The sequence below is a fragment of the Gadus macrocephalus genome, chromosome 10 (genome assembly GCF_031168955.1).
Source record: "Gadus macrocephalus chromosome 10, ASM3116895v1".
Classification (NCBI taxonomy): Eukaryota; Metazoa; Chordata; class Actinopteri; order Gadiformes; family Gadidae; genus Gadus; species Gadus macrocephalus.
In genome coordinates, this window is record NC_082391.1 from 2597207 (window position 1) to 2621340 (window position 24134).

The 24134-nt window shown below is 47.1% G+C and overlaps 2 protein-coding genes across 3 annotated transcripts in view; one reads left to right on the top strand and one right to left on the bottom strand.

The window, feature by feature from the left end:
• Nucleotides 1-718: 718 nt before the first annotated feature.
• trappc11 (trafficking protein particle complex subunit 11) lies at nt 719-16078 on the bottom strand. Of its 2 annotated transcripts, none has more exons than XM_060062092.1 (30): nt 15919-16078; nt 14834-15059; nt 14032-14201; nt 13770-13834; nt 13379-13493; nt 13027-13126; nt 12477-12550; nt 12229-12325; nt 12015-12148; nt 10980-11121; nt 10506-10599; nt 9921-10000; nt 9488-9566; nt 9061-9115; nt 8708-8853; nt 8055-8116; nt 7700-7832; nt 7128-7258; nt 6837-6962; nt 5837-6024; nt 5422-5570; nt 5182-5303; nt 4909-5028; nt 4157-4222; nt 3677-3833; nt 3086-3197; nt 2618-2709; nt 2063-2196; nt 1574-1741; nt 719-1285 (listed from the first exon to the last, which is right to left on the bottom strand). In XM_060062092.1, exons 2-30 carry the CDS (start codon nt 15035-15037, stop codon nt 1241-1243), a joined length of 3360 nt encoding a protein of 1119 aa, XP_059918075.1. In that variant the 5' UTR covers nt 15038-15059; nt 15919-16078; the 3' UTR covers nt 719-1240. The 2 variants fall into 2 exon arrangements, with proteins under 2 accessions (XP_059918075.1, XP_059918074.1); XM_060062091.1 differs by having other exon boundaries at nt 13770-13840.
• Nucleotides 16079-19497: 3419 nt separating this feature from the next.
• The window catches only part of rell2 (RELT like 2), a 14401-nt gene continuing 9764 nt past the window's right edge, over nt 19498-24134 (top strand). The window contains exons 1-2 of the mRNA XM_060062097.1: nt 19498-19584; nt 23855-24097. Of these exons, the coding sequence (XP_059918080.1) occupies nt 23869-24097 (229 nt within the window). The 5' untranslated portion in view covers nt 19498-19584; nt 23855-23868. The remainder of the gene's footprint in view (nt 19585-23854; nt 24098-24134) is intronic.

The window sequence follows — 24134 nt, forward strand, 5'->3', positions numbered from 1 at the left end:
GACTGTAGGGACCTCATTCATCCTCCAGGTGTATCTCCTGTATCCTCCGGGGGTACCTCGGTCATCCTCCAGGTGGAACACAGTCCTGAACTAAGGGATGAGGCAGCCCGGTCCCCTGGGGTCATGACCTTTTACTCCACATGCGTCTTTTCGGTTCCGAAAATTATTTTAAACTGCAGGTTCCCAGGTTTCAAAATGTCATCTCAGGTTACACATGGAGAGTTTAGTTGATAATCGATGGACGATACATTGTTTGTTTTCAAGGTTCTGTTCATTCTGATCTCTAGTGACCAGATATCATTGATATAATTCGACCATGGATGGAGATAATCGATGCTGCTGGTCTTCACTGGTTCTTTGTCAAACTGAGGCCTCCACTGATGCATGCAACTCAATGAAATGCTGTGATGTCTAATGTCAGTTAAATCCCACTTTTATTAAATATAGTTGCTAGAAAATGCATGACATACTTGAAAGAAAGGTAATCAGTCATAGCTCAGGTTAAATGAAACCATTAGGACATTTGTGAAATGTCCTCAGAAAATGTTAAAACAATCTCATAGATGTTTCATATTTTCATACTTCTTTAACCCTGCATGTTTGTGTGGTCAGCTCTAGGCAGACACCACCCCGCCTGATCTGTGGACCTTCAGTCCTGACGGACAGAGACCAGTCAGAACGACCACTGTTTGAATCACAAAGGCTGCACACCGAACACTGAGTGGATTATTTTATTGAACATACTGTAGTCAGACACATTTTCTCATCCGCGTTACTAAAGTAATAGTACAGATGTTCTTATTGTTAATCAAATATGCAATTAATATGTCATTACTAATATATGCATTAAGCATTCAATGGTTATTGGTTCAGGGCAATGTTGACTGCGATAATTAGTTCACATTAAATAAACTGTCAACTAATGGCTAATCCTAAATAGGTGAGAATAAACGTTTCTCATTTTGAGATGCATCAATATTGTACCAATAGATCCACACTCAAATCATCTGGAACACGACAACAATATAACACACACACACACACACACACACACACACACACACACACACACACACACACACACACACACACACACAAAACTGCCTTGTCCATTCTATACTTAAAATCTGTGCAAGAGCAGTGGCTAACAAAAGCCAAATGAACAAGAAATCTCCAATCAATCCTCTGTATTTGTAGTTGGACGCGGAGCAGGGAATGTTTGTCTCTTGGTGCCAGGCCGTCAGGCTGCAGCGATGGACGCGTCGTCCAGCTCTCGACCTTGGGGCTGGAGAGCAGACGATCATAATGTAAGTTGCACAACTTCTACCAAGAATCACTTTAAAGACCGTTTCTAAATCAACTCACTTAACTGCCAATGTGTGCACCATGGGAACGTTTGTCCTGTATGCATCTCTGCACTCTATTGTCCTAGTTCTGCAAATGGTTGCACGTTGTGTAGCTTATAATATAGGCAAATCGACAACTGTGTGTGTGTGTGTGTGTGTGTGTGTGTGTGTGTGTGTGTGTGTGTGTGTGTGTGTGTGTGTGTGTGTGTGTGTGTGTGTGTGTGTACCTTGACGAAGATGCGCTGGGGCAGGAAGCGGCGCAGCGTGTGTGTGTCGGTGGCGGGGCAGCGCGGCAGGCTGATGTTGAGCTGGGGGAGGCTCTGGTAGCCCGCCATCAGGGGGTAGTAGTTATACAGCATCTGCTGCTCTGCACCGGGCAGGATGTGGAGACGCACCTGGACACACACACTCTGCCTTTCAAAAAGGTTGCTGATGCGCCAGTGGGGAAGGCTAGCCCTCCACACCGAAAAATATTAATTTAATTGAACGTAAGATTCATAAGACATTGAATTTTTTCTCAAGAATCAAAACACTGTAGAACAGACCCCACAATGGCTTAATAGGATTGGATTAGGATGTCACTCACACACACACACACACACACACACACACACACACACACACACACACACACACACACACACACACACACACACACACACACACACACACACACACACACACACACACACACACACACACACACACACACACACCTGTTTGAGGCCGGAGAACATGAAGGCGTCAGAGGGCTCGACGGCCATCTCCACCTGCTGGACGAGGGCGGTCCTGTTCTCGATGTGGTAGCGCACGGGGAGGGTCTCTCGCACGCGGCCGAACGAGGGCAGCTCTGGGGAGGCGGGGTTGGAGACACATACAGTCAGTGTCTTGGATTCAACGTGGGGAAGATAGAAAAAGATATCGAGGGGACATCTCTGTGTTGCGTGGACATAATGAGTAAAACCGCCAATGTAGACCTGGATTTCAAAGCTTGTTTGTTCTTGAGTAAGAGGACGTGCTTTGTATGATCAGCGCATTTGCTTTTTGCTATATCAAGTATTTATTCCTAATTTTGATCATCTGGCTCTAGCTCTGCACATGTGTTTGTGCCTCAGTCAGTCAGTCAGTGGACTCTAAACTAGTTATCTGTCATTGCCCGGCGCATTAGAAGATGTCACTCGTCTCTTTTGTTTGTCCAGCAGTCTCATGCATTTCCTTTATTATTAAATGTGATGTTTTCAGACATGTGCAGGATGCGCCCGTGTCCTCACCAGCGTGTATGTACAGCGGGATGTTCTCCAGGGGGATGTGTGGCAGAGGGACGGTGGTGTGGACCAGAGGAGTGTCCAGACTAGAAGACTCCCTGAGGCAGAACAAAGGGTACCAGATCATCAGGGTCCAGTCCTCCTTGATGGAGGGCCCAGGCCCAGCTAGACCTCATGGGGGCCTGCTGCCGTCTCATGCTATCACCCATCTATCAAGGTTAGCTTTAGAGCCAAACACCCAGAAGGTTATATACTACATACATCTGACCTCATATGCACTGGCACGCCATGTAGGCAAGGCGAGTTTATTAATATATGTCCCCACCATCACAAGGCCATTCACTGTGATAACAAAGGCTTGCGTTCTGTTTTAAAAGCAATCAAGGACAATAAGGCAAAATGGCTGAATTCTCATTATGGGGAACAGCAGACGGGTATTTATGTCTGCCTGTAGATGCATGGCATGCTGCCTACCTCCTCCACGAGATCACGTACTGCCCCGTGGCCACGGTGCCGTTGGCCTCAGCGCCCGACGGGCACTGGAGGCAGAAACACTCGCTGGCACATTCCCCCGTTTGGAGAACCACTGGAGGAGGGACAAGGGAGGCAGAGGAACATCCGTCGGCCACAAACGATTGCTGCGATGTGGCTTTTGCATCATATCAACATTGAACTGGTGAACGCCCCTTCCCTCCCAAACGTTCTCTTTCTATCTGGCCATGGACGATCTGGACTCCCCGTGCCAATCAGAGACGAGAATCTCCCTGATTGGTCTAAAATGGAGCTTGTTTCACACACAGGCAACCGTAACAGATCATCTCACAGAGCGTTTATCTCACAAACAGCTGATGGATAACTCTGGCCCTCTAACAAGTGACACTCAAATTCTAGCTCTTCGATCTTACCTACAGCACCGTAAGCACGTCTTGTTAAAACATCCTATAGGCACAGATTCAGCCAGGAGGAGGTCCTTTCCCTTTGGTTTTATTTAAGCGCCAATCTATCGATACATCTTATACCCTGACACTCTTACCGAAGCTCAAAGCACACTGGAGCGGGCCTTACCTTGCTCCAGCTGGGACTGGGGGTGGGGGGTGCAGGTCGCCATGGTGACCAGCTGGAGGGAGGAGGAGTGGAGGAGCAGGGGCCAGGGGGAGGAGGACAGGAGGTCCGTCATCAGCACGAAGGGGATGTCCACCACCACGCGGTCCAGGGGCTCCAACTGGGAGGGGGGCGGGGGGGGGGGGGGAAACATCACCGACTCAGCAGGGTGCGGCCGTCATCGAGATACTAAGAGGAGAACAGTTCAATCCTCCTGCTTCTCTTTTTAACTGCAATATTGCACCGCTTTTAAAAACTAAAAAGGAACATCAGATGAAGAAAACGATTGAATGGTATATTTATGTTGTAGATGGCAGATGCTATGACCCCTGTGAGTCAATAGATCATGTGACCATACAGGGGGTGAGTCACTAGACCATGTGACCATACAGGGGGTGAGTCCATAGACCATGTTACCGTACAGGGGGTGAGTCAATATCAGACCTTGGTCGACACGAACTTGGAGGAAACTTCAAAGGGCTCCACGGTCTCTATGGCGATGGTCTCATCCTTGAAAGCACCAATTCGAGGAGAGAGGAATTAACACTCAGCGGTACTAACGACAACGTCATTACATTTTCCAACCGCCAACAGACTCCCAAACCGTCCGACGCAGGGGAACGCTGACCCCGTGTCAAGGGGCACGCATCGTTTCAGTGTTAAACACCTTTTCCATTTTGTCGTAGAACGTAGCACATTATTGATACTTATACAAACACTAATGTATGCAAAATATTAAAACATCGAGTGTTACCCAGATTAAGTATAGGCTAAATATTATTTCATTGGCTGGTGGCTGAAGACCCATGGCAGCGTTGCCGTGGTAACATTAACAGCAGAGCCTGAAGCAGGTGTGTGGGGGGAGGAGCCTGGACCAGGTGTGTGGGGGGAGGAGCCTGGAGCAGGTGTGTGGGGGGAGGAGCCTGGACCAGGTGAGTTGGGGGAGGAGCCTGGACAAGGTGTCTGGGGGGAGGAGCCTGGAACAGGTGTGTCGGGGGAGGAGCCTGGACCAGGTGTGTGGGGGGAGGAGCCTGGACCAGGTGAGTTGGGGGAGGAGCCTGGACCAGGCGTGTGGGGGGGGGAGGAGCCTGGACCAGGTGTGTGGGCGAGGAGCCTGGACCAGGTGTGTGGGGGGGAGGAGCCTGGACCAGGTGTGTTGGGGGGAGGAGCCTGCCGCTGTGCTCCTGACCTCTCACCTTGTGACAGTTGCAGTCGATCTCCTGTCCGTCCACACTGGTGTTGATGCTGTAGGCCACATGGAACAGGAAGACCCTGGGCCCTGTCGACACACACCTCACATACACACGCTGCTCCACCTGGGCACACACACACACGAAACGTGGGGCACACATGAACACACAAAACATGGGAAAAGCTGTAGTTTCACAAACTAAATCGCATTATTCCGATTAAACTGAGTGAGTAGGGTGTGAGTGTATTTGTATGCGCGTGTGTATGCGTGGTCTCACCTTGTGGCCTGGGTTCAGATCCCCGAGCGGTATATCTGGGAGCAGGGCGGGGTCGCTGGCGTCACACACCTGCCCGCGGTCCAGGGTCACATGGGTGGCCTGGCTGAGGTTGGCATCCTGACCTGAGAGGAAGAAGACAGAACGGAGGAGAATGTAACCGTGGACCAACCTCTAGACATTATGCCTCATGATGTCATTAAAGTGATTCAACACCATGAACCATTCCAGCCAGGTCCATACCGGGCTTGAGGCCGGCGGTGAGCCGGACCTCTCTGGCCACGCCCTCCTCCTGTGATTGGATGCTGAGGGTGATGCAGTACATCTCGTTGTTCAGGGCCGGGGGCTGGTGGCTGAGCTGGACAGAGATCTTGGGAACTCTGGAGATGATCCTAAACAACAAGAGCAGAGACAACAGAGACAGAGACAGATATCGGCATCACTTGAAGAATCAAAATACATGCGCGCGCGCGCGCGCGTGCGTGCGTGACTGAGTGAGTTTGGTGAGTGAGTGTGCTTGTGTTGGCTTATGTGTGTGTTGGCGTTGGCTTGTGTGTGTGTGTGTGTGTGTGTGTGTGTGTGTGTGTGTGTGTGTGTGTGTGTGTGTGTGTGTGTGTGTGTGTGTGTGTGTGTGTGTGTGTGCGCGTCTGAGTCTCACATGGTGCTGTGCTGTATGGTCAGGGCGTCCCAGGCCCCCTCCGGCCGGGCCCCTGACCCGGGGCCCCGGGGTCGGGCCGAGCGGCTGGCCTGCAGGGCCTCGTGGGCGGAGGCGGCGTCGCCCCCCGCCCCCCTCCAGCTGAGGAACACCCAGCGGCCGCTGCCCAGCATCAGCTCTATGCCCGTCATCTACACACACACACACACACACACACACACACACACACACACACACACACACACACACACACACACACACACACACACACACACACACACACACACACACACACACACACACACACACACACACACACACACAGCTCCAACACAGGGTGCAACAATAAGGGGCCCCCGATTGGTCCCCCAGTTCAACGTCACATTAGGGCGGGGCGATTAATCTAATTTTGATCGCGATTACGATTATAGCGTCAAACTATCACAAAATTAACATAATCGAGTTTTAATTAACATCATTTTTTTTTTGTTCTTTATATAAATGTTTTATAGAAAAAGGCAGGACAGCTGGATACATATCTGTATATCATTATAGTTTGGAACATGTTCTTTTTGACCATGTTGTGTACTTTTTTTTTTATATTACTTAAAGGCGAAATTTCCAAGTTCTGTTATAAAAAAAAAATTATCGGACATGCTGAATAAATACATGTTTTCAAAATAATCGTTTGAATAATCGTGATTTCAATATTTCAAAATAATCGTGATTATGATTTTCCCCATAATCGAGCAGCCCTACGTCACACTGACGTTGAAATCTTCAACCCAGTCATAGCAGTGCCTAAAACGATTTAATAATGTGAGGTGTGATTAATGTAACAAAACAATGATACATTTCTTTGGGCCTTTGGTTTCCTGACATTGTTTTACAGCAGTTGTATTGGTGCTCGTAGCTTTGAGACCCACTGGCTTGACTGACATGCGACCTTCGACCCCTCCCACCCGACAGCCGGCCCCCTCGTGCATCTCGCTCCGGGCCTCACCTCGATCTTCTTGCCCACGTCTTGGGTCTTGGCTACGAAGTTGAAGCTGAAGCAGCTGGTCTCCCCAGGGGTGAGGAGCATTGTATCCTGGCCTGACGCCTCGACCACACACCACTGGTTGTAGCTCTGCACCCACAGATTACCACAGATTAGAACGACGTGTTAAACCTGAGCAAGGTGTGGACAGCAGGACTTTATCACCACTTAAGCATAAAGAATCAATTAGAAGATTTTTTAATAGTTTTGTTTGCGCGTGTGTGAGTGCATTCGCGTGCCTCTGTGCACGTGTACCTGGTTACTGAGGCTAACGGACAGCTTGTTGAAGCTGATGGGATGGGGACAGTCAGCCCGGAGGAAGACCTGGAGCTGGATCGGTTGGTCCACATGGAAGCTGGGAGCCAGGAAGCGCGCCTTACACTGGACTGAGGCGTCAGACAGAGAGGGGGGCGTTTGTCTCAGTTAGATGATGAACGAGCAGAAACTGAAGATCATTTTTTATCCAATTGAATACTTTTTGTGGAGAGAATAATGGGGGAGGATATCATTTATTTTTATACATGCAAGTATCACAATTGTATTATTTCTCTTTATCTAGTCTTTAAGCCCTGATGTGAACATAAAGGAAGCTTCTACCGACCTGCAGAGGGCGCTATAATGGATTAGCTGTAATCAATTCAGATCAGAACTCATTCTGTTCTGTTGGGCCTGATCCACTTAAGAAATAGCATCAGACCTTCTACAACTTAAACCCATTGTAACATCGGATCTCAATGTCCCCACAACCAAAGCATCTACATGTGGGCCCTCAGAAGTCCGTCCCGGCTGGCCCCCGGCCCTGGGGGCCGTCCCGATGTGTGACTCACTGAAGGGGACGTAGTCCTGAACCTCGATGCTGAACTCGTTGGAGCCCGACAGCGCCATGCGGTCCTTCCAGAGCGCGGCGGCGGCACTGGACCCGCTGGGCTCACAGTCCGGCTCGGCGTCCGGGACCTCGTTCTGGGGCAGCAAGGGGGGGGTCGCGTTAGTAATGACACACAAGGAACACCTCCATCTTCGCTATAACCCCGGCCTATCTTCCTGTGATTCCTTATCTACCTCCACCGGGTCTCAGTCACTAGTTCTACACACGTTCCCAGCAGTGAGAGACTCTTTGAGGACTCCATGGAGTCAGCGTTTAAAGTGTGTTGCAGGAATGGGGCGCGTTCCATCTACGTGTACCTTCAGGACTTTGAGGAGGTTCTTCTCTATCCGGGACTTCTGCTCCTCCTTCAAGGTGGAGGCTGGTGGAGACGGAGACACGAGCATCACTTACCCTGTGTGGAGGCAACGATCTGGATGGTTGAATGCGTATGCGTGCTGTATTTATCTATAACCCTGTGTACGAGGGCAGGATGGTCTAGACGACAGGATGCTCAGCTCACATCCCTATGGTTCATGTTTGACCAGAATGGGGTTCAAAACGTCGAACACAATACCGTAGTCCACTCATTGTGTGTGTGTGTGTGTGTGTGTGTGTGTGTGTGTGTGTGTGTGTGTGTGTGTCTCTCTCTCTGGCGTGTGTGTGTGTACGTGTACCTCTGCCTTGTGTTTGCTTGTGTGTGTGTTTGTCCCTCTGCCATGTGTTTACCTCCGGCGCGCGCGCGCGCGTGCGTGCGTGCGTGCGTGCGTGCGTGCGTGCGTGCGTGCGTGCGTGCGTGCGTGTGTGTGTGTGTGTGTGTGTGTGTGTACCTCTGGGGCGCGTGTGTGTGCGTACCTCCACCGCACGCGCGCGTGTGTGCGTATACACGTGTACCTCTGCCGTTTTGTGTGTACTGGTGTGTGCGTGGGTAAACATGTTTGTGTGCGTGCGTGTGCAGGTGCTGGGGGTGCACCTCTGCCCAGCAGCTCCATGCAGTAGGTCATGTAGTCCTTGACGTTGGCCATCAGGTAGGCGCAGCGCAGGGCCGTGCTCAAGATGGCCGTCAGCAGGGCCCACCAGCGCTCGGTACGGTAGTCACACATCACGTAGTCCAGGAGCCTGGGACGCACACACACACACACACACACAGACTTTATTGACGCCTGAAATTGACACGTTCGATGCACACACACAAAATGACACGCAATAAATCGTACACGTCATGAGTGAATATACGCCCATGTTTTTGGCATGTAATAACCTGGGTGTAACATGTCTGTAGGAGACTTGATCGGTGGATCGGGGCGGTTCTGGGTGCAGACTTACTTGAGGGCTTTGGTGTAGTCTTTGGCATGGTAGTACTCCTCCCCCATTTGGACCACTAAAAAAAAACAGAGTGAAGATCATTTAAATGACATGAAAAAGCCTGGATTACAGTAACTTGAGTAGTTGTAATAAGTTACTTTACCCCCCTGGTGGGTTTCAAGTGACTTAGGGTTCACTCGTGAAAAGAGTTGCTGTTGTTGTTGTAGAATTGTTATATAATCGTGCCTGCTACTTGCCCGATATAGTCAGGCGACAATAGAGGCCATTTACATGTTTGAAATGGAAAACAACCATAGTCTATGGGAGAGTGGGTCAGTCAAAAGGTAAGGGTCCTGACTGAGGCCCCGCGGTCCTTGGGGTTTTGAGACGTAGGGGGGGCGAGGGCCCCAGGATCTGAAGAAGTGTCTGGCCGAGGGCCCCTACTCACTGAGGTGGCTCTTCATCCGGGGACACTTGTACTTCTTAAACTGGGCCACGGCGTTGCTGAGGAGCGCAATGATCAACTCCTGCAGGGAAACAGTCGCAGTGTAAGAGACAGACACACAGACACACAGCCAGACATGCTGACAGACAAACACAGGGAGAGCAGAGTGTGCACCCGGGTTAGGGTGAAAGGTTATTGCTCTCTGTATGATCCAAGAGGCCGAAGAGTGCTTCAGGTTCCTGTAGATATGTACGGACCAGTACAAGGAATCCTGGTGAGTTACAGGCACTGCATTTTGTGAGGGAAGAATCCGGCCAAATGTATTTATGTCAGATGGCACTCATTATTCATTGTCTGCGGTCCAAAATGTACATTGTCTATTTATGTGTAATGGTGCGTGCTTTTTGTGCATGCATGTGTGTGCACACAGACATACTGAATGTGGGACGTCTCTCTCTTTGATCTGAAGGGCCAGTATTCCCGTCCTCTCTTTCTCTGGGTCCGGTGGATCGATGCCTGGGGACGCAGGGAACCAATGGCAGCAGAGGTTACACACCACCAACTAGGGTCTCAACACCACAGTGCAACACCATGCTGCAGCAGCTCCACACTCGCCATCTCTCTTAGCTGGTACAATAAAGCAACTGAAAAGCAATCAACTTATCTAAACAATATGCTGCAGCAGGTGGTAAACATAGAATATTGCTAATAAAGTTAATAGCATCGTTTTTTCGTCCGTACTTTCTCAAAGTAATAAAAAAGCTTTGCCAAATAACCCAAACAATGCTATGTTCAACGTGGATCTGGCATCCCCTTTCCAATGTGTTTCAATCTAACATATTAACTTGGATGCCAGCGCGCGTGCGTGTGTGTGTGTGTGTGTGTGTGTGTGTGTGTGTGTGTGTGTGTGTGTGTGTGTGTGTGTGTGTGTGTGTGTGTGTGTGTGTGTGTGTGTGTGTGTGTGTGTGTGTGTGTGTGTGTGTGTGTGTGTGTGTGTGTGTGTGTGTGTGTGTCTCTTTACTCTGGTGTCCTTGTCTCCAGGCTCTCTGGCCGTAGAAGTCCAGCCCCCCTGTGGGCGTGTCCAGGGCGTCGGGGGTGGGACAGACGGCCCCAGCCTGCCAACCAACCAGCAGATCAATCAACCAGAGGCCACCACATAAACACACCTTGCTAATTGACACTGAGACAAACTAGTAGCAAATGAGGAAGCAAATCAAATTAACTAGAAAAGGCACTTTTCCCTTTGTCCCAGTTCAAAGATAGAGGGAATACATTTTTCTTTATTTCTTTCTTTCTTGATTTTTATTTGAACCTCATCATTGTACATTTTAGCATTAGTTCCATACCATAATCTGAATGTTGAAAGAATAATTTGTGGAAACGTATTGGTACCGAAGGCTGTGAGACGACCCAGAAAACCTAAAATAAGTGAACTTCTATTGTTATGAGGCGTGATAGTGGTAGACTGGCAGCCACAGCAGGAGGCCGGCGGTACCTGACAGAGCTGCTGAGCAGTGAGCTTGCGGTCCTGGCTGTAGCAGGCGGCCTGCTGGTAATAGAAGCCAGGGTTCTGGGTCTGGATGGCTGTCAGGCCCAGCTTGATGGCCTCGTCAAACAGCTCCCCAAAGGACTGGAACCTACGCAGACACACCGGGGAGGGGAACGAGGATGCAATGAGAAAATAAAAAATCAGCAAGAGTTAGATTTGGACTATGATTTAGACCAGGGGTCAGCAACCTTTTGAACTTGCAGTGCCAGTTTGACATATTCTCGTTAAAGAGTGTGCCTTAAGTAACAATATTAAATATTAAGCTGAATTATGACACAGCAACCGAAAACATTTCCAGAAGCCCTGGAATTGTATTATTGCCATATAGTCCACAATCATGCATCAACATTTTAAATGTTTTTTTTGTTGTTATATTTGCAACAATTACATATGCCACATCTTAAAACACCACTTTGTGGAGAAATGTAAAAAACAAGAATAGATGAGAATGTTGGAACCATCCACATCAATATCTTTAAGACATGTACAGCTTTGCGAAACCATGTGAAGGCGATGCAATCAGGCCACTTGCAACAATATTTTAAATATTTTCTTGTCCATTACTCCCGACATAGGTTTAAAAACTATTAATCGATTTCAGAACACTGCTTTCAGTAACTCATTTAAACATATTTGCACTGGAAGGAAATGCCCAAAACAGAATAAATTGCAAAAAAAAAATCGGTAGTAATGATTATGCTGACACATTGTGCGTCAACAATTTTAATAATAAAACATATATTTTTTATGATTATGTGGCAGCAATGATTATGCCGCCACGTGCCAGTGGTGGCACGCGTGCCACCACTGGCACGGTCGTGTTTCCGACCCCTGATTTCGACTATATTAAATGGTACACTATCCCGCTACATAATAAAATAAAATAAATGGGTTCTTCCTATCTCCAGTTTTCGCTTTTCTCGTCAATGCGGACTCCCACATTAGACATGTAAACGAGAGAAGGAGAGACGAGGGGCTCACTGTTTGGACATCCAGGCGGTGTGCTCGAAGGCCAGGTCAGCGCTGCCTATCTTCTTCTTGCACAGGTCGATGTGCTTTCTGAACTGGGCGATGGCGTCCAGTGGGGTGTTGTGCTGGAAGCACAGTCGACAGATCTGCGGGGAACAGCGGTGTATGTTAAATGCAGCCGGTACGGTGGTACGGTGAGATTGAACCAAGCTGATCGGGGTCATACCTTGTAGTTGATAAATCCAGCCATTGTTTTGATTTCCAACATGTTCGTCTCGTGGGCTCGGAGCTCATGTACCAGGCTGTAGGCTGTCCTGTAGTATCTACACACAAACATACGCAGAAACACAACACAAATTAGCATGTGCTAATTAGCACAGTGGTTCAATTTGAGCCCAGTGATTCCATTTTTTTTTTTTTTTCGGCACCATCACAACAGACAAAAATGTTGTGGACAGTTTGTTTTGGATTTACTTGAGTGCATTCTGGGTGTCCTGTTTGAGTTCGCTGAAGAAGGCGATCTTGAACTGGTGCCTGACAAACAGCAGCTATGCAAAAAGGAATGGAGATGAAACGTACATTTTAACCCAATATTATTGAGAAGAATTGTGGCCCGTTCTATTGAGAAATAAAAATGTGGCTTCCCCTGACACTTAAAAGGTGCTGAAGACAAGAGTTGAGTTGTAAAGAAAGAAAGAGAGAGAGAAAAGGGAAAGCAGAATATAACTTTGAAAGAGTTTTGAAACTAACACCCAAAAAGACGTCTTCTCTCTATTTGCTGCTCCTTCCCAACACTTCTTCACCTATAAAAATTGCACCTATGCGAAAGTTGCACTTCACACACCTGGGATTAACAGGAAACATGGAATCCCCAAACCGTTCCGGAAAGAGTTTTCCTGAATGGTCAGCAATGAGCCGACCCAAGGTATTCTAAAAGGTGCTCTTGAACCGTACCCAGAGCCCCTTAAGAAACACAACTTTAGAGCATGTATACGTGAGAGGCCTCTAATCTCTGGAGCCCAACCTGGTGTGTGGTCTTGTTCAGGAACTCCTTGTGGGACTTGACTCTGCGGATCTCTGTGTAGTAGTACGTCTGTGCGTGTTCGTAGAAGGCGTTCTCCAACCTGACCACCAGGGGGCAGACGTGCTTTAGGAAATCGTGATATTTGGTTGAACAGATATATGCTATTATGTAAAAAATCTGATTTAGTAGGAAAACATTGGTACTGAACTCCTTATATATTTTTGGTCAAATGCATTGCGATTTTAAGGTCTGCAGAACATCATATTCAAGACATCTATTGCTGTTCTAATCGTGTTGTTTCTTGCCAAAGAGGAGATAGATGGTGCTTCAGTGGTGGTACGATAGAGGGTACCTGATAATGTATCCCACCAGGTGGTCTGTGTGAGGCAGGACAAACAGGCTCTTTCCAGACAGGTCACAGGCGTTACACAGAGACGATGCCCTCTCGGATGCTACCAAGTCCTCTCCTGGGAAAAACAAACAAAGAACTTATAATAGGACATACATTTCCATCATAAAGTTGATCCCAAAGCCGTGTTACCTCCTCCAATGTGTATACAGTGGAAACAAAGTAATGCTGTGTAAAAGACGACATACAATATTATGACGTACAATATTATATCGAACAACAAAATGTATGTAACACGTGTACGGAGTAATTGGAGGGCAGGGGCTTAAATTCATCTGGCTTTAAGATGACCAAGATACCAACAAAAAGTCACTCCTTGGAGGGCTGCCCTTACCAGGGGGCAAAGGGGTTTTCTTCTGGATCAGAACGACTGCAACTTTCGTGTTCCTTCCTTGTAGACTGGTCCTAGAGAAATTGTAAAATTTGTTAGAAATCTGTCCGGTTACATCAAGAAATGGGTCGGATAAATGGGAGAAATTCTTCTTATGCTTCTCCAATACCAGTCAATGCATTACAAAGTGTTCGATTGTTATTTTACGACAATTAGAAAGTGAAAACCCCAAGTGGAGACAGAGAGATGCAGTGGAGACACACACCTGACTATCTCTACTTTAGTGGCACACTCTGACTGCTTCTCCTTCCACTGCGGATCGTCCCAGTCCAGCTCGTAGAACAGGACCACCAGGGCGGGCACCAGGTTCAGGTGCTTGTTCATCCAGCCCGTCTTCAGGATGCCTTTGGGGATGTACCACTCATAGGAGGTTCTCTGGAGCGCAGGAAGACACGTGAGGGCGCGAGAGAGATTAGAGAGAGAGAGACGGAGAACCACACGAGAAAGAAACGTAACCAAACAATGCCATGTCTTTTTAAAGAGCACTTATTTCACCACCAGGTGGGAGTGTGATCAGCCAATACGAGCCGTTTCAAATCTTACCTCCCCTGTGACATAGTGACATCACAGGTGGGTGTGTCCACCTTGACGTATGATAGATAAATACGCCTATCAATTGCTAATAGTCCAATGCATGGTCTGGCAGGACACTCCCACTTGTGACGTCACTATGCCACAGGGCAGTGAAGATTACAAAGTCGCAGGAAATACCTAATCACAATCATACCTAGTGGTAAAATAGGGTCCCTTTTAGAAATCTGGCTATTTATTTTTACACATATTTTGCACGGCTCTGCTTCCATTTTTTATTACCGTAATTAATCTCAATAAAACAAATCTACTTGAACTGTTGATGCATTGCATCGGTTATACATAACCAATACACATTCTGCTCTCCCTACTCTTTCTGTGAATATAGTGGATAAGTTATCATCCCCTGACACGCCTTTATTCTATCTAAATCAGAAGACAGACTCTTAGTGCGGCAGCAGAACGGTCCTGCCTACCTTGGTGCGACACTTGGGGTACTCGTGGTCCCCGGCGAGGACCTTGAAGGAGATGGGCACCCGGTCGGCGCGGCGGTTGGCGCAGAAGGCGTCCCAGATGGCGCGGTGCACGGCGTTGTAGGTCACGTCCAAGCCGGTCAGCGCCACGAAGGCCATGGGCCGACAGCACAGCTCCGGGGGCAACTCCCACTGGGACCCCGACATCGCTGCAGATCTAGTGGCTCAGCTGAGGGAGGAACAGAAGGGGGACTTCATCTCTGAAGCACACTGACCTTCTCCTCATGGCTGCTGAATGACTGCAATATGCTTCATTTGGAAACAAGTCAGGAATCAAATAAGGTGATTTTGATGGGTCTGTGAATATTAAAACACATTGCCCTCTTCTTTGCTACCGTTAACAATCGGAGTAAAAACAGAATAATATAGCGGTACTCCCCCATTATCCTTCGATTCCTCCTTACACTAACCTAATCGTACTTATTCTCCAACCAGTCACATTACTCACTTTTGTTGTCACAGTAGCTAATCCACCAACAATAGCCTATAAACAAGGGCCTTTCTGTGTTACATTATTAAGTAATAAGCGTAACATGAGGTCTGACATCTATGTGGACTCATTCTGTCTCAGGCATCGGGCTCTCCCGGCATGGTGTATTCATTTTGTAATGGGTTGTATCCTAGTAGCTGTGTCCCTTGGTCCAACAGCTGGCTTATGCGAACAGAGGACGTTTATAAACATCTGCATGACGTGTTGATAGTCCAGCCTGTGTGTGTGTGTGTGTGTGTGTGTGTGTGTGTGTGTGTGTGTGGAATCTAAACAGCTCATTTGTCATAGCTCAGAATTAAAACATGTCACTTGTCTCTTTCGTTTGTCCAGCGGTCTCATGCATTGTACTTCAATATTAAATGTGACGATTTAAGATATGTGCAGGACGTGTCAATAAACCAGCTGTAAAGGCTAACGCTAGCAGATAGCTGGTGACATGTTACCGTCTGCTGACGTGCACTTGGGTGATACTGGTTACCATTAACATCATAAAGCAGAACATGTCATATAAAAGCAACGATAAAGAACTACACCGTACCTTAAAACATGTCAGGACCAAGCCTGTCAAAACAGTGCAGTTAACGACTAGCTGCTGTACCCAACAGGGAGGCTAGATGAGTTTAATGCCGCCTTCAAAACAGCTCGGAGGTTCGGAGCTCTTAGGTGACTTTACGTAAACCTTCCCTTCTTCCGGAATAAGAGCGTTCGGGAAACGCCCCTCAGAATTGCGTAGGCTATGATATAAAACCGGAAAAACAGATCGTTCGTGAGACTAGACTTTATAACTTGTTTAATAGGTCCATGTTCATATCCATGTTCATGATGCAAACATTAGAACGGGTGTTAAGTTCGCCCCTTAGTGCTTGCTGCAAGTTCACTTAAGTATATCAATGAAATGGGCAGTCATTGATGTGACGTGAACTCGAAGGACTCGGGTAACTCGCACCAAACTCCGAGCGAAAACTCCGACCCAACAGAGTGTTCAAAGCACTTTCCTCCGAGCTTAAGGTCCGAACCTCCGAAACCCCCGGACACTCCGAGCGTTTTGAAGGCGGCATAACCTGCGATGTGGATTTGGTTCTGACTGAAGCCCCTTAGCATGCTGGGAAATATAGTCCTGAACAGAGCATCTGACCTGTGGTCAAACGGAGGAAGATAACATCAACAACTACAAACAGACAGACTTGCTCGGAACGTTGTGGCTGTCACGAGGGACTACACATGCCGCCTTCAAAACGCTCGGAGTTTCCGCGAAGTTAGGAGGTTCGGACCTTATGCCGCCTTCAAAGCAGCTCGGAGGTTCGGAAGCTCTTACGTGTTTTTACGTAAACCTTCCCTTTTTTTACCGAAATAAGAGTGATCAGGAAACGCCAATCAGAAGTTCGTAGGCTATGACATAAAACCGAAAAACAGATTGTTCTTGAGACGAGATATCAAAACAACCACAAGTATGGATGCCCGCAGGGACCCTTTTGCAATTCTTTGCTGAATCAATTTGAACTGCTTGCGATGGTTGAACATGAGCGAGAATTTATCAGGTGATGTTTATAATTGTAAGCTATAATGTATCATATTGCAAAATGTTAGAATGGGTGTTAAGTTTGCCTCTAGTGCTTGCTGCAATTTCACCTTAGTCTATCAATGAAATGAGCAACCATGATCTCGGAGGACTCGGGATGCTTTACTTCCGCACGAAACTCCAAGCGAAATATCCGACCCAACTGAGTGTTCAAACAAAGCACTTTCATCCTAGCTTAAAGTCCGAAACCTCCGAAACTCCCGGAAACTCAGATCTTTTTGAAGGCGGCAACCGAGTTCAGTAATGATACTCTCAATAAAAATGGCAGCGCCTGTAAAGAGATTTATTTTCCCTGTATTTGTACCAAATTGGTCATTTTAATGTTGATTTTAAATGCTCTTACACACTTGATTACATTGCTACTTTATTCCGGTCACCAATTTATGCATTGCATGGCCTAACTGTGCGTGCAATTAAATGTAAAGTGTTGTTGTTTGTTTTTCGAGCTAGTTTTGCTAAAGAGGGTAATGTATTTAAGAATAAACAACGAAAAGCCAATTTCAATGGGAACGCTATAAGTGCACAGAGACCGAAAATGACGAGTGCAACTCCGAAGGCCGGGGGACTCTACGAATAGTCAAATCTCCTAAATGTATGCCTCCATTCCTTAACCTTTGTCCAAATCCCTTTAGATATCCTTGCTCGCAACCTCCACATCTTGTTCGTCATTTCATGCGTGATTTCAGTGGTCCATAAAACCTAATCGCTGCCGATGTTCAGCCTCTTTTCTCCACAACTTAACTTTTTGCTTTAACCGTGGGTCACAAAATGACCACACGGGGTCACAAAATCCCACAACAGACAACTTGACATCGAAAGTTGTCTGTTGTGGGATGGTGCCGAAGGTAAGAGTTTGTTGGCTGCTATTGAGATATTGTTGAGATATTCGATTGATTGCAGATTGAAGCTTATAGATAGTAATATATACATATTTATATATATAGCTAGTAAAAATATAGTAATAGTATTGATATTTTTTAATTTAATATTTTTTAGTTTTATATATAAATATATATATAAAACGAAACTAAAGACATTTTGTGACCCACGATGTAAAAATGTAAGAAAAACAGATAATTAATTGAATGGAGGAATCAGATTCAAGTTAGTGTCTTATGTGTTCTCATTAGTTTTATTTTGATGACCTTGATCATGGTGTGTTTCAGATTCCTCGGACACCATCTTTCCGTGTCGGGAAATCTCCCAGCTTACTTGCGGGTCGCTGTGCGTGCAATACATTGTAAAGTTGTGTTGTTTGTTTTCAAGCTGGTTTGCTAAAGAGGCTAATGTAGCTTACAATAAACAAGGACTAGCCAATTTCATGACACAATCACAAAGTCGAACGGGAACGGTATAAGTGCTCCGAGACCGGAAAAGACGTCACAATTGCAACTCGGAAGGCTGGTGTCTGAGGAATCTGGATGACACCGTTACAACAGTAACATCTTCAGAATTTCTTAAAGGTCCCATGACATGCCACCAGGTGTGAGAATCTGGCTCTTATGACATCACAAGTTGGCATGTCTACCTTGTGATGGCATAAGAGCCAGAATTTCAAAACGGCTTGTAATGGCTAATCACACTCACACCTGTTGGCCTGTCATTGGACCTTTAACAACCTATCAAACATGAATATTTCACACATGAACCAGCAGCGTTGGTGCCACCTCCGTAGACGGTGCCACTGAACTCCTTTTCGGTGAAGACACACTATTAAACATTGCCATTGCTATGCAACCTTGACTGGGAAAGTCGTGGCGTCCAAAGTCTGCGCAGATCCGCGTTAGCATAATGCTTCTTCATAATAGTTAACTAATTTAACGGCACAGAAAATCAAAAACGCGAATAGAAACTAGATGGAAAAAGTGTGTAGTTCAAAATGTGATGCAACTTTTACTTCTTCGCGAGTTTGTTATGAAACTGTTATAACTGTTATATAAACTTTGAAAATCTGTATGGGAAAATTATGAGGAAGGAAAAATAGCACACAAAAGGTGTCGAGTTTTCAAACACCGATTTACAGGCCTTTGAAACTTTTTTTTTCAGGTTTAAATTATGACCGGAATCATAGGTGTTTTGAAAGGTTTCCGGGTGAATTACTAAAAGTGACCTCTAGGTGGAGCCCTCACCCACAGAGCCAGACACAGAATTTACTTTACCTAAAACAATCATTACCAATATATCCCATCGTAAAAGAAAGGGTTGATGGTAGCCTTTCTTTTTCAATGTTAAATACACACATTTGAATTCATTGTCTATACATTAAGGGCTACTACCATAGTCGGATTATAACGTTTTAGTATAGTCATATGTGTGCATTTCCATTGTGAAAGTATGGACTGTTGGTATTAGGTCTATAATCTTTAGTCTGACTAATCAGATATCAGAGGAGGACTGAGATGAGCCTGTAGCCTCTCAACTGACTATAAGGACCTTGGATTCTTGATGTTATATTGTATTTGTACTAAATTGCACACTAATTTGCACTATTTTTGCTAAACCATTCTGGCCATGCCCCTTTGGGTGGACCGGCGCGTCATTATCATCATCGTCATCACCGTCAGGCTCCGAGACCTGCTGAGTTGAGGAGGCGACACGATGGCTTGGCTCTCCTCCTAACTAACCGTGAGTAGGCTACATACATTTATATATGTATCAGATTCAGCTGCATGTCGCTGCTGGGCTTATTGTATGTTATGGACTAGGAGCGGGAACGTCAAGTGTGTGGTGACGAAAGGTGGGGATGTTGTTGAATGTGGGATAAGGAGAACCAGAAGAGCCTCTGCAGTCTCCCTGACAGGAACGCGCTGTCTCAACATGAAGCTCACGGTGCAATCATCCGCAGTTGGGACAGAAAGCGCTCGGAGGTCGTTTCACCACCTAACAGTCAGGTTGGCCCACCTCGTCCTCTAACATGCGCATTTGCCAAACCAAGGCGATTCATTGATCTTCATTGTAAAAGAGATTTTTAATCTCAATGAGACTTCTCCTCGTTAAATAAAGGTTAAATAAAAATAAAAAAATAAAAATAAATAGGGTCTGAACTTATAATACCGTCCCGGCCAAGTGTTCATATATCAGACAGACCCGGAAAATCAGGTAGGCTACCGGGTAGATCTGGGACCGCGTAGATCTGGGACAAGGGGATCTGGGACCGGGGGGATCTGGGACCGGGTAGATCTGGGACGGGGGGAATCTGGGTTGGCGCAGCAGCAGTCATTGGCAGATGATGTGATCAGGATGTCCACCATACCCTTGCTAAAGCTAAAGGACCAGTGATGTGATGATGCTCTATTGGCTAATTAGTGACTGCGTGTGTAGTCCTGTTCACGCGCGCGCGCGATCGGCAGGACCCAGAAGGCCACCGCGCGTCAAGGGCGGGAGGAGGAGGGTGTCGAGGAAGGGACGGGGAATGAATTTGTCGGTTGGTGGTTCTGCAAGGTAATGATAGTTGTGTGTGCGTCTCTCTCTCTCTCTCTCTCTCTCTCTCTCTCTCTCTCTCTCCCTCTCTCTCGCTCTCTCTCTCCGCTCTCTCTCTCTCTCTCCTCTCTCTCTCTCTCTCTCTCTCTCTCTCTCTCTCTCTCTCTCTGTCTCTCTCTCTCTCTCTCTCTCTCTCTCTCTCTCTCTCTCTCTCTCTCTCTCTCTCTCTCTCTCTCTCTCTCTCTCTCTCTCTCTGTCTCTGTCTCTCTGTGTGTGTTGTGTAAGGCAACTGAACCCCTTTGTAACGCAGCACAGATATCGGTTATTGAATAATCACAATTGATAAGCAAATTGTGAAATGTTTGTGAATGTTACGTAGGCCTACTATTGTTCGAGTCCTACATCCCTTTAGTTCAGCGTTGCTCAATAACAAAAAAAGTGCCTTGCTCAATAACTTCATGGCATATTGCGAAAATAAAGCATACACTTTATTGAAATCATTGGTTAGTTAAGATTGGTGCAGCTTGTAGCTACACATTATTAAAATAAAGCACATAACTAACATTATGTGCATACGATTCATGCCTATGCATTTTATCGAGACTTGCATTTAAAGGACATCACAGTGCACTTGGTTTATTTGGTCTCGTAACCGGTGATACAATATTTATTGAGGACAAAAGCTTAGCAGGCAGGACAGGCATGAAGTCATGCAGGGTGCACTGAGGGCCGTTCTGAGTCAACCATTTGAAGCCCGGATCAATCAATTCTTAGGGTCGACCTTACTTTAGTAAGCAGCGACAGCCACCTATGTTATGAAGTTGGTCTCTCAAGCAGGCGCACTTAACACACGCACGCACGCACGCACACACACACACACACACACACACACACACACACACACACACACACACACACACACACACACACACACACACACACACACACACACACACACGCACACAGGGGCATAGAGTATATGACTGTCTCTGTGGGTGTATCCCTGGTACAGCCTTGTTCTTTCCCTCTACCTCTCTTGCTCACCGGTTCCACCGCGTGTGACTGCCGGGGACGGTGAGAGAGTTTGAGGACACTGGACATGACGGGCTGCTGCTGTCCAGGGCACTGGAACATGGGCACGTGTTGCAGAGGTTCTGTCTTCGCCGTGTTTAGGATGGGAGACGGCTAGGGAGATGACAAGCCTGTGTCTCCTGGGTTACTCTGAGGAGAAGACATGTGGGCCATGGCCAGCCGGAGCACATGCTGTATACATGCATGTGGACACACACACACACACACACACACACACACACACACACACACACACACACACACACACACACACACACACACACGCGCACACACACACACACATGCCCACAGACACACACACACACACACATACACACACACACACACACACACACACACACACACACACACACACACACACACACACACACACACACACACACACACACACACACACACCACATGTAGCAGGACATGCTTCCTGTTGAGGTCAAAATAAAGCTGCCTATCCCACAATCTTCTTAATGCAGAGAGTGGGTATGTGTGTGTTTATATGTGTGTGTTTATATGTGTGTGCGTGTGTGTGTGTGTGTGTGTGTGTGTTGCTTTTCCCTGTCTTATCCGATGGCCATAAAGATGTTTTATTGCACAGCTCTGGCTGCAGCACGTCTCACACTTGCTGTGCAATAACTGAATACAATCTGAGCTTAATGCTGCAACGGGCATCGCAGGAAACCGTTGGCAGCACTTTAGTAGAATGGAATCATGACTCATTCAGCACCCCAGACATCGACACCCCACCGCAGTGTCAGGTGTTGCAAAGGCAAGAGGTCTACAGTAGTTAGGTGCTAGGTTTCCAGTTCGAAGACACATTGACGCCAGCAGGTGCCATATAAAAAAAAGGCAGATATAATGACACCCGAAAGGAGTGCAACACATGCATAATGGGAAAAAGAGCAAACCTACTAACTGAAGCTAAGCGATCGCTCTGCACAAGCATACATGGTTCAGAAGAAAGTCCTGTTGATTCTGTGAGAACAGACTGCACTGAACCAAGAGAGGTCAAGGGTCAAGAGACTATGTAGCAGTCATGGCTCTCTATGTTTGTGTGGGTGTATGTTTTAAAGGCAGAGATGGAGAGAAAGAAAGAGGGAGAGAATATGCTTGAATACAAATGCTATTCTTAATGTATACTTTGTTCTCACAAAATGATACATACCATTAGTGAGCTCGGCACTACTCTATTGGATAGTCTCTCTCCCTCCCTCTCTCTCTCTGCCTTTGTTTATCTTTCCCTTCCCACGTTTCCTGTCGTCCTGCATTCAATGCGGCCATTATTAAAAGAAGAAACTCTTTTACAAGAGCAATGGAAAGAGTGAGAGTTTGTACCTGCTGAGAAAAAGCAGAAGCACGTAGCAAGCAGCCAGCCGCAGCATCTCTTTCTCAATGGATCAGTTAATCATTACATTGGTCGGCTTGTGGTTACTGGGTCTCCCTTGGGCCAAATATCTCTGTAGCCTGTAAACACACACACGATGTAGGGCTGCTTCGCTGGCCTGAGGGTTTCTTTACTTCCCAGATTGTGTGTGTGTAGGTGTGTGTGTGTGTGTGTGTGTGTGTGTGTGTGTGTGTGCGTGTGCGTGTGTGTGTGTGTGTGTGTGTGTGTGTGTGTGTGTGTGTGTGTGTGTGTGTATGTGTGAGAGAGAGAGTGCACGTGCTTGTTCCACGAGGTGTGTACTCATATCAGCTGAGACAGCTTGATACTGAACAGCGTGATGAATTGTTGTGGTGGGCCTGTGCTATACAGACTTAAAAGAAGCCAGCAAATAACACAATATATGATTTGTGTACAATTGAAAAGAAAAGGATATTGAAATGCTGTTTCCCATCATCTGACTGGCCTTGGCCATCCCTGTGCAAGTCTGCTGAACCCACTAAGTGCTGACCCTTGAGTGTCCTATGTATGTTCATTATGGATTCATTTATTATAAATATTTTACCGCCAGACCTAAGCCACCATCAGCCCATCTGTATTCCCTGGTGGCGGCTCTGAGTACTGCATCCCGTTTACACGTTGCATGTGCTGCATGTAGTGCTGGTGTGATGCTGATAAGTGAGTGTGTGTGTATGTGTGCGTGTGTGTTTAAACATGATGTCCAAAGCTGCCTGATAAGACACAGGGGGGGGGGGGGGCCCTGATAAGCTGCTTCAAACGTTAAAAAACTGTCCCCATTATCTTCTGGTGGGATTCCCCTTTTCTGCACCTCCTGGTCTCTCCCCCTCCTGGTCTCTCCCGCTCCTGGTCTCTCCCGCTCCCGGGCCTCTTCTGTTTTTTTGAGGGATCATCCATCCTATCAAACCCCATTCTTCTGGAGCGTTGACCTCGAAAGCGTTGACACCCGTCCCACGCGCCTCGCTGCGTGGCCTCTGCTTGATCTGACAGGTCCGGCCTTCAGCATGAGCGACTTGGACGCCTTGGCGGTCGCGGAGCCCCCCCCCCCCTACATGATCTTCCTGGTGGTCTTCCTCTTCTTCGTCACGGGGCTGCTGGGCTTCCTGGTGTGTCACACGCTCAAGAAGAGAGGCTACCGCTGCCGCACCTGGGAGACGGACGAAGAGGAGGAGGAGGAGGAGGAGGAGAAGGAGAAGGAGAAGGAGGGAAAGAAGGAGGAAGTCAGTGCAGAAGGTAATGGGGGAGGGGGGGGTTCGGTACACACACATAC

Excerpts from the sequence above, each read along its gene's own strand:
- trappc11 (XM_060062091.1), bottom strand. The coding sequence starts at position 15,037 with ATGTCGGGGTCCCAGTGGGAGTTGCCCCCGGAGCTGTGCTGTCGGCCC. Across the intron at positions 13,841-14,031 it reads ACTAAAGTAGAGATAGTCAG|GACCAGTCTACAAGGAAGGA; the intron begins GTGTGTGTCTCC and ends CAATTTCTCTAG. Across the intron at positions 9,116-9,487 it reads CCGGATGAAGAGCCACCTCA|TGGTCCAAATGGGGGAGGAG; the intron begins GTGAGTAGGGGC and ends GTTTTTTTTTAG.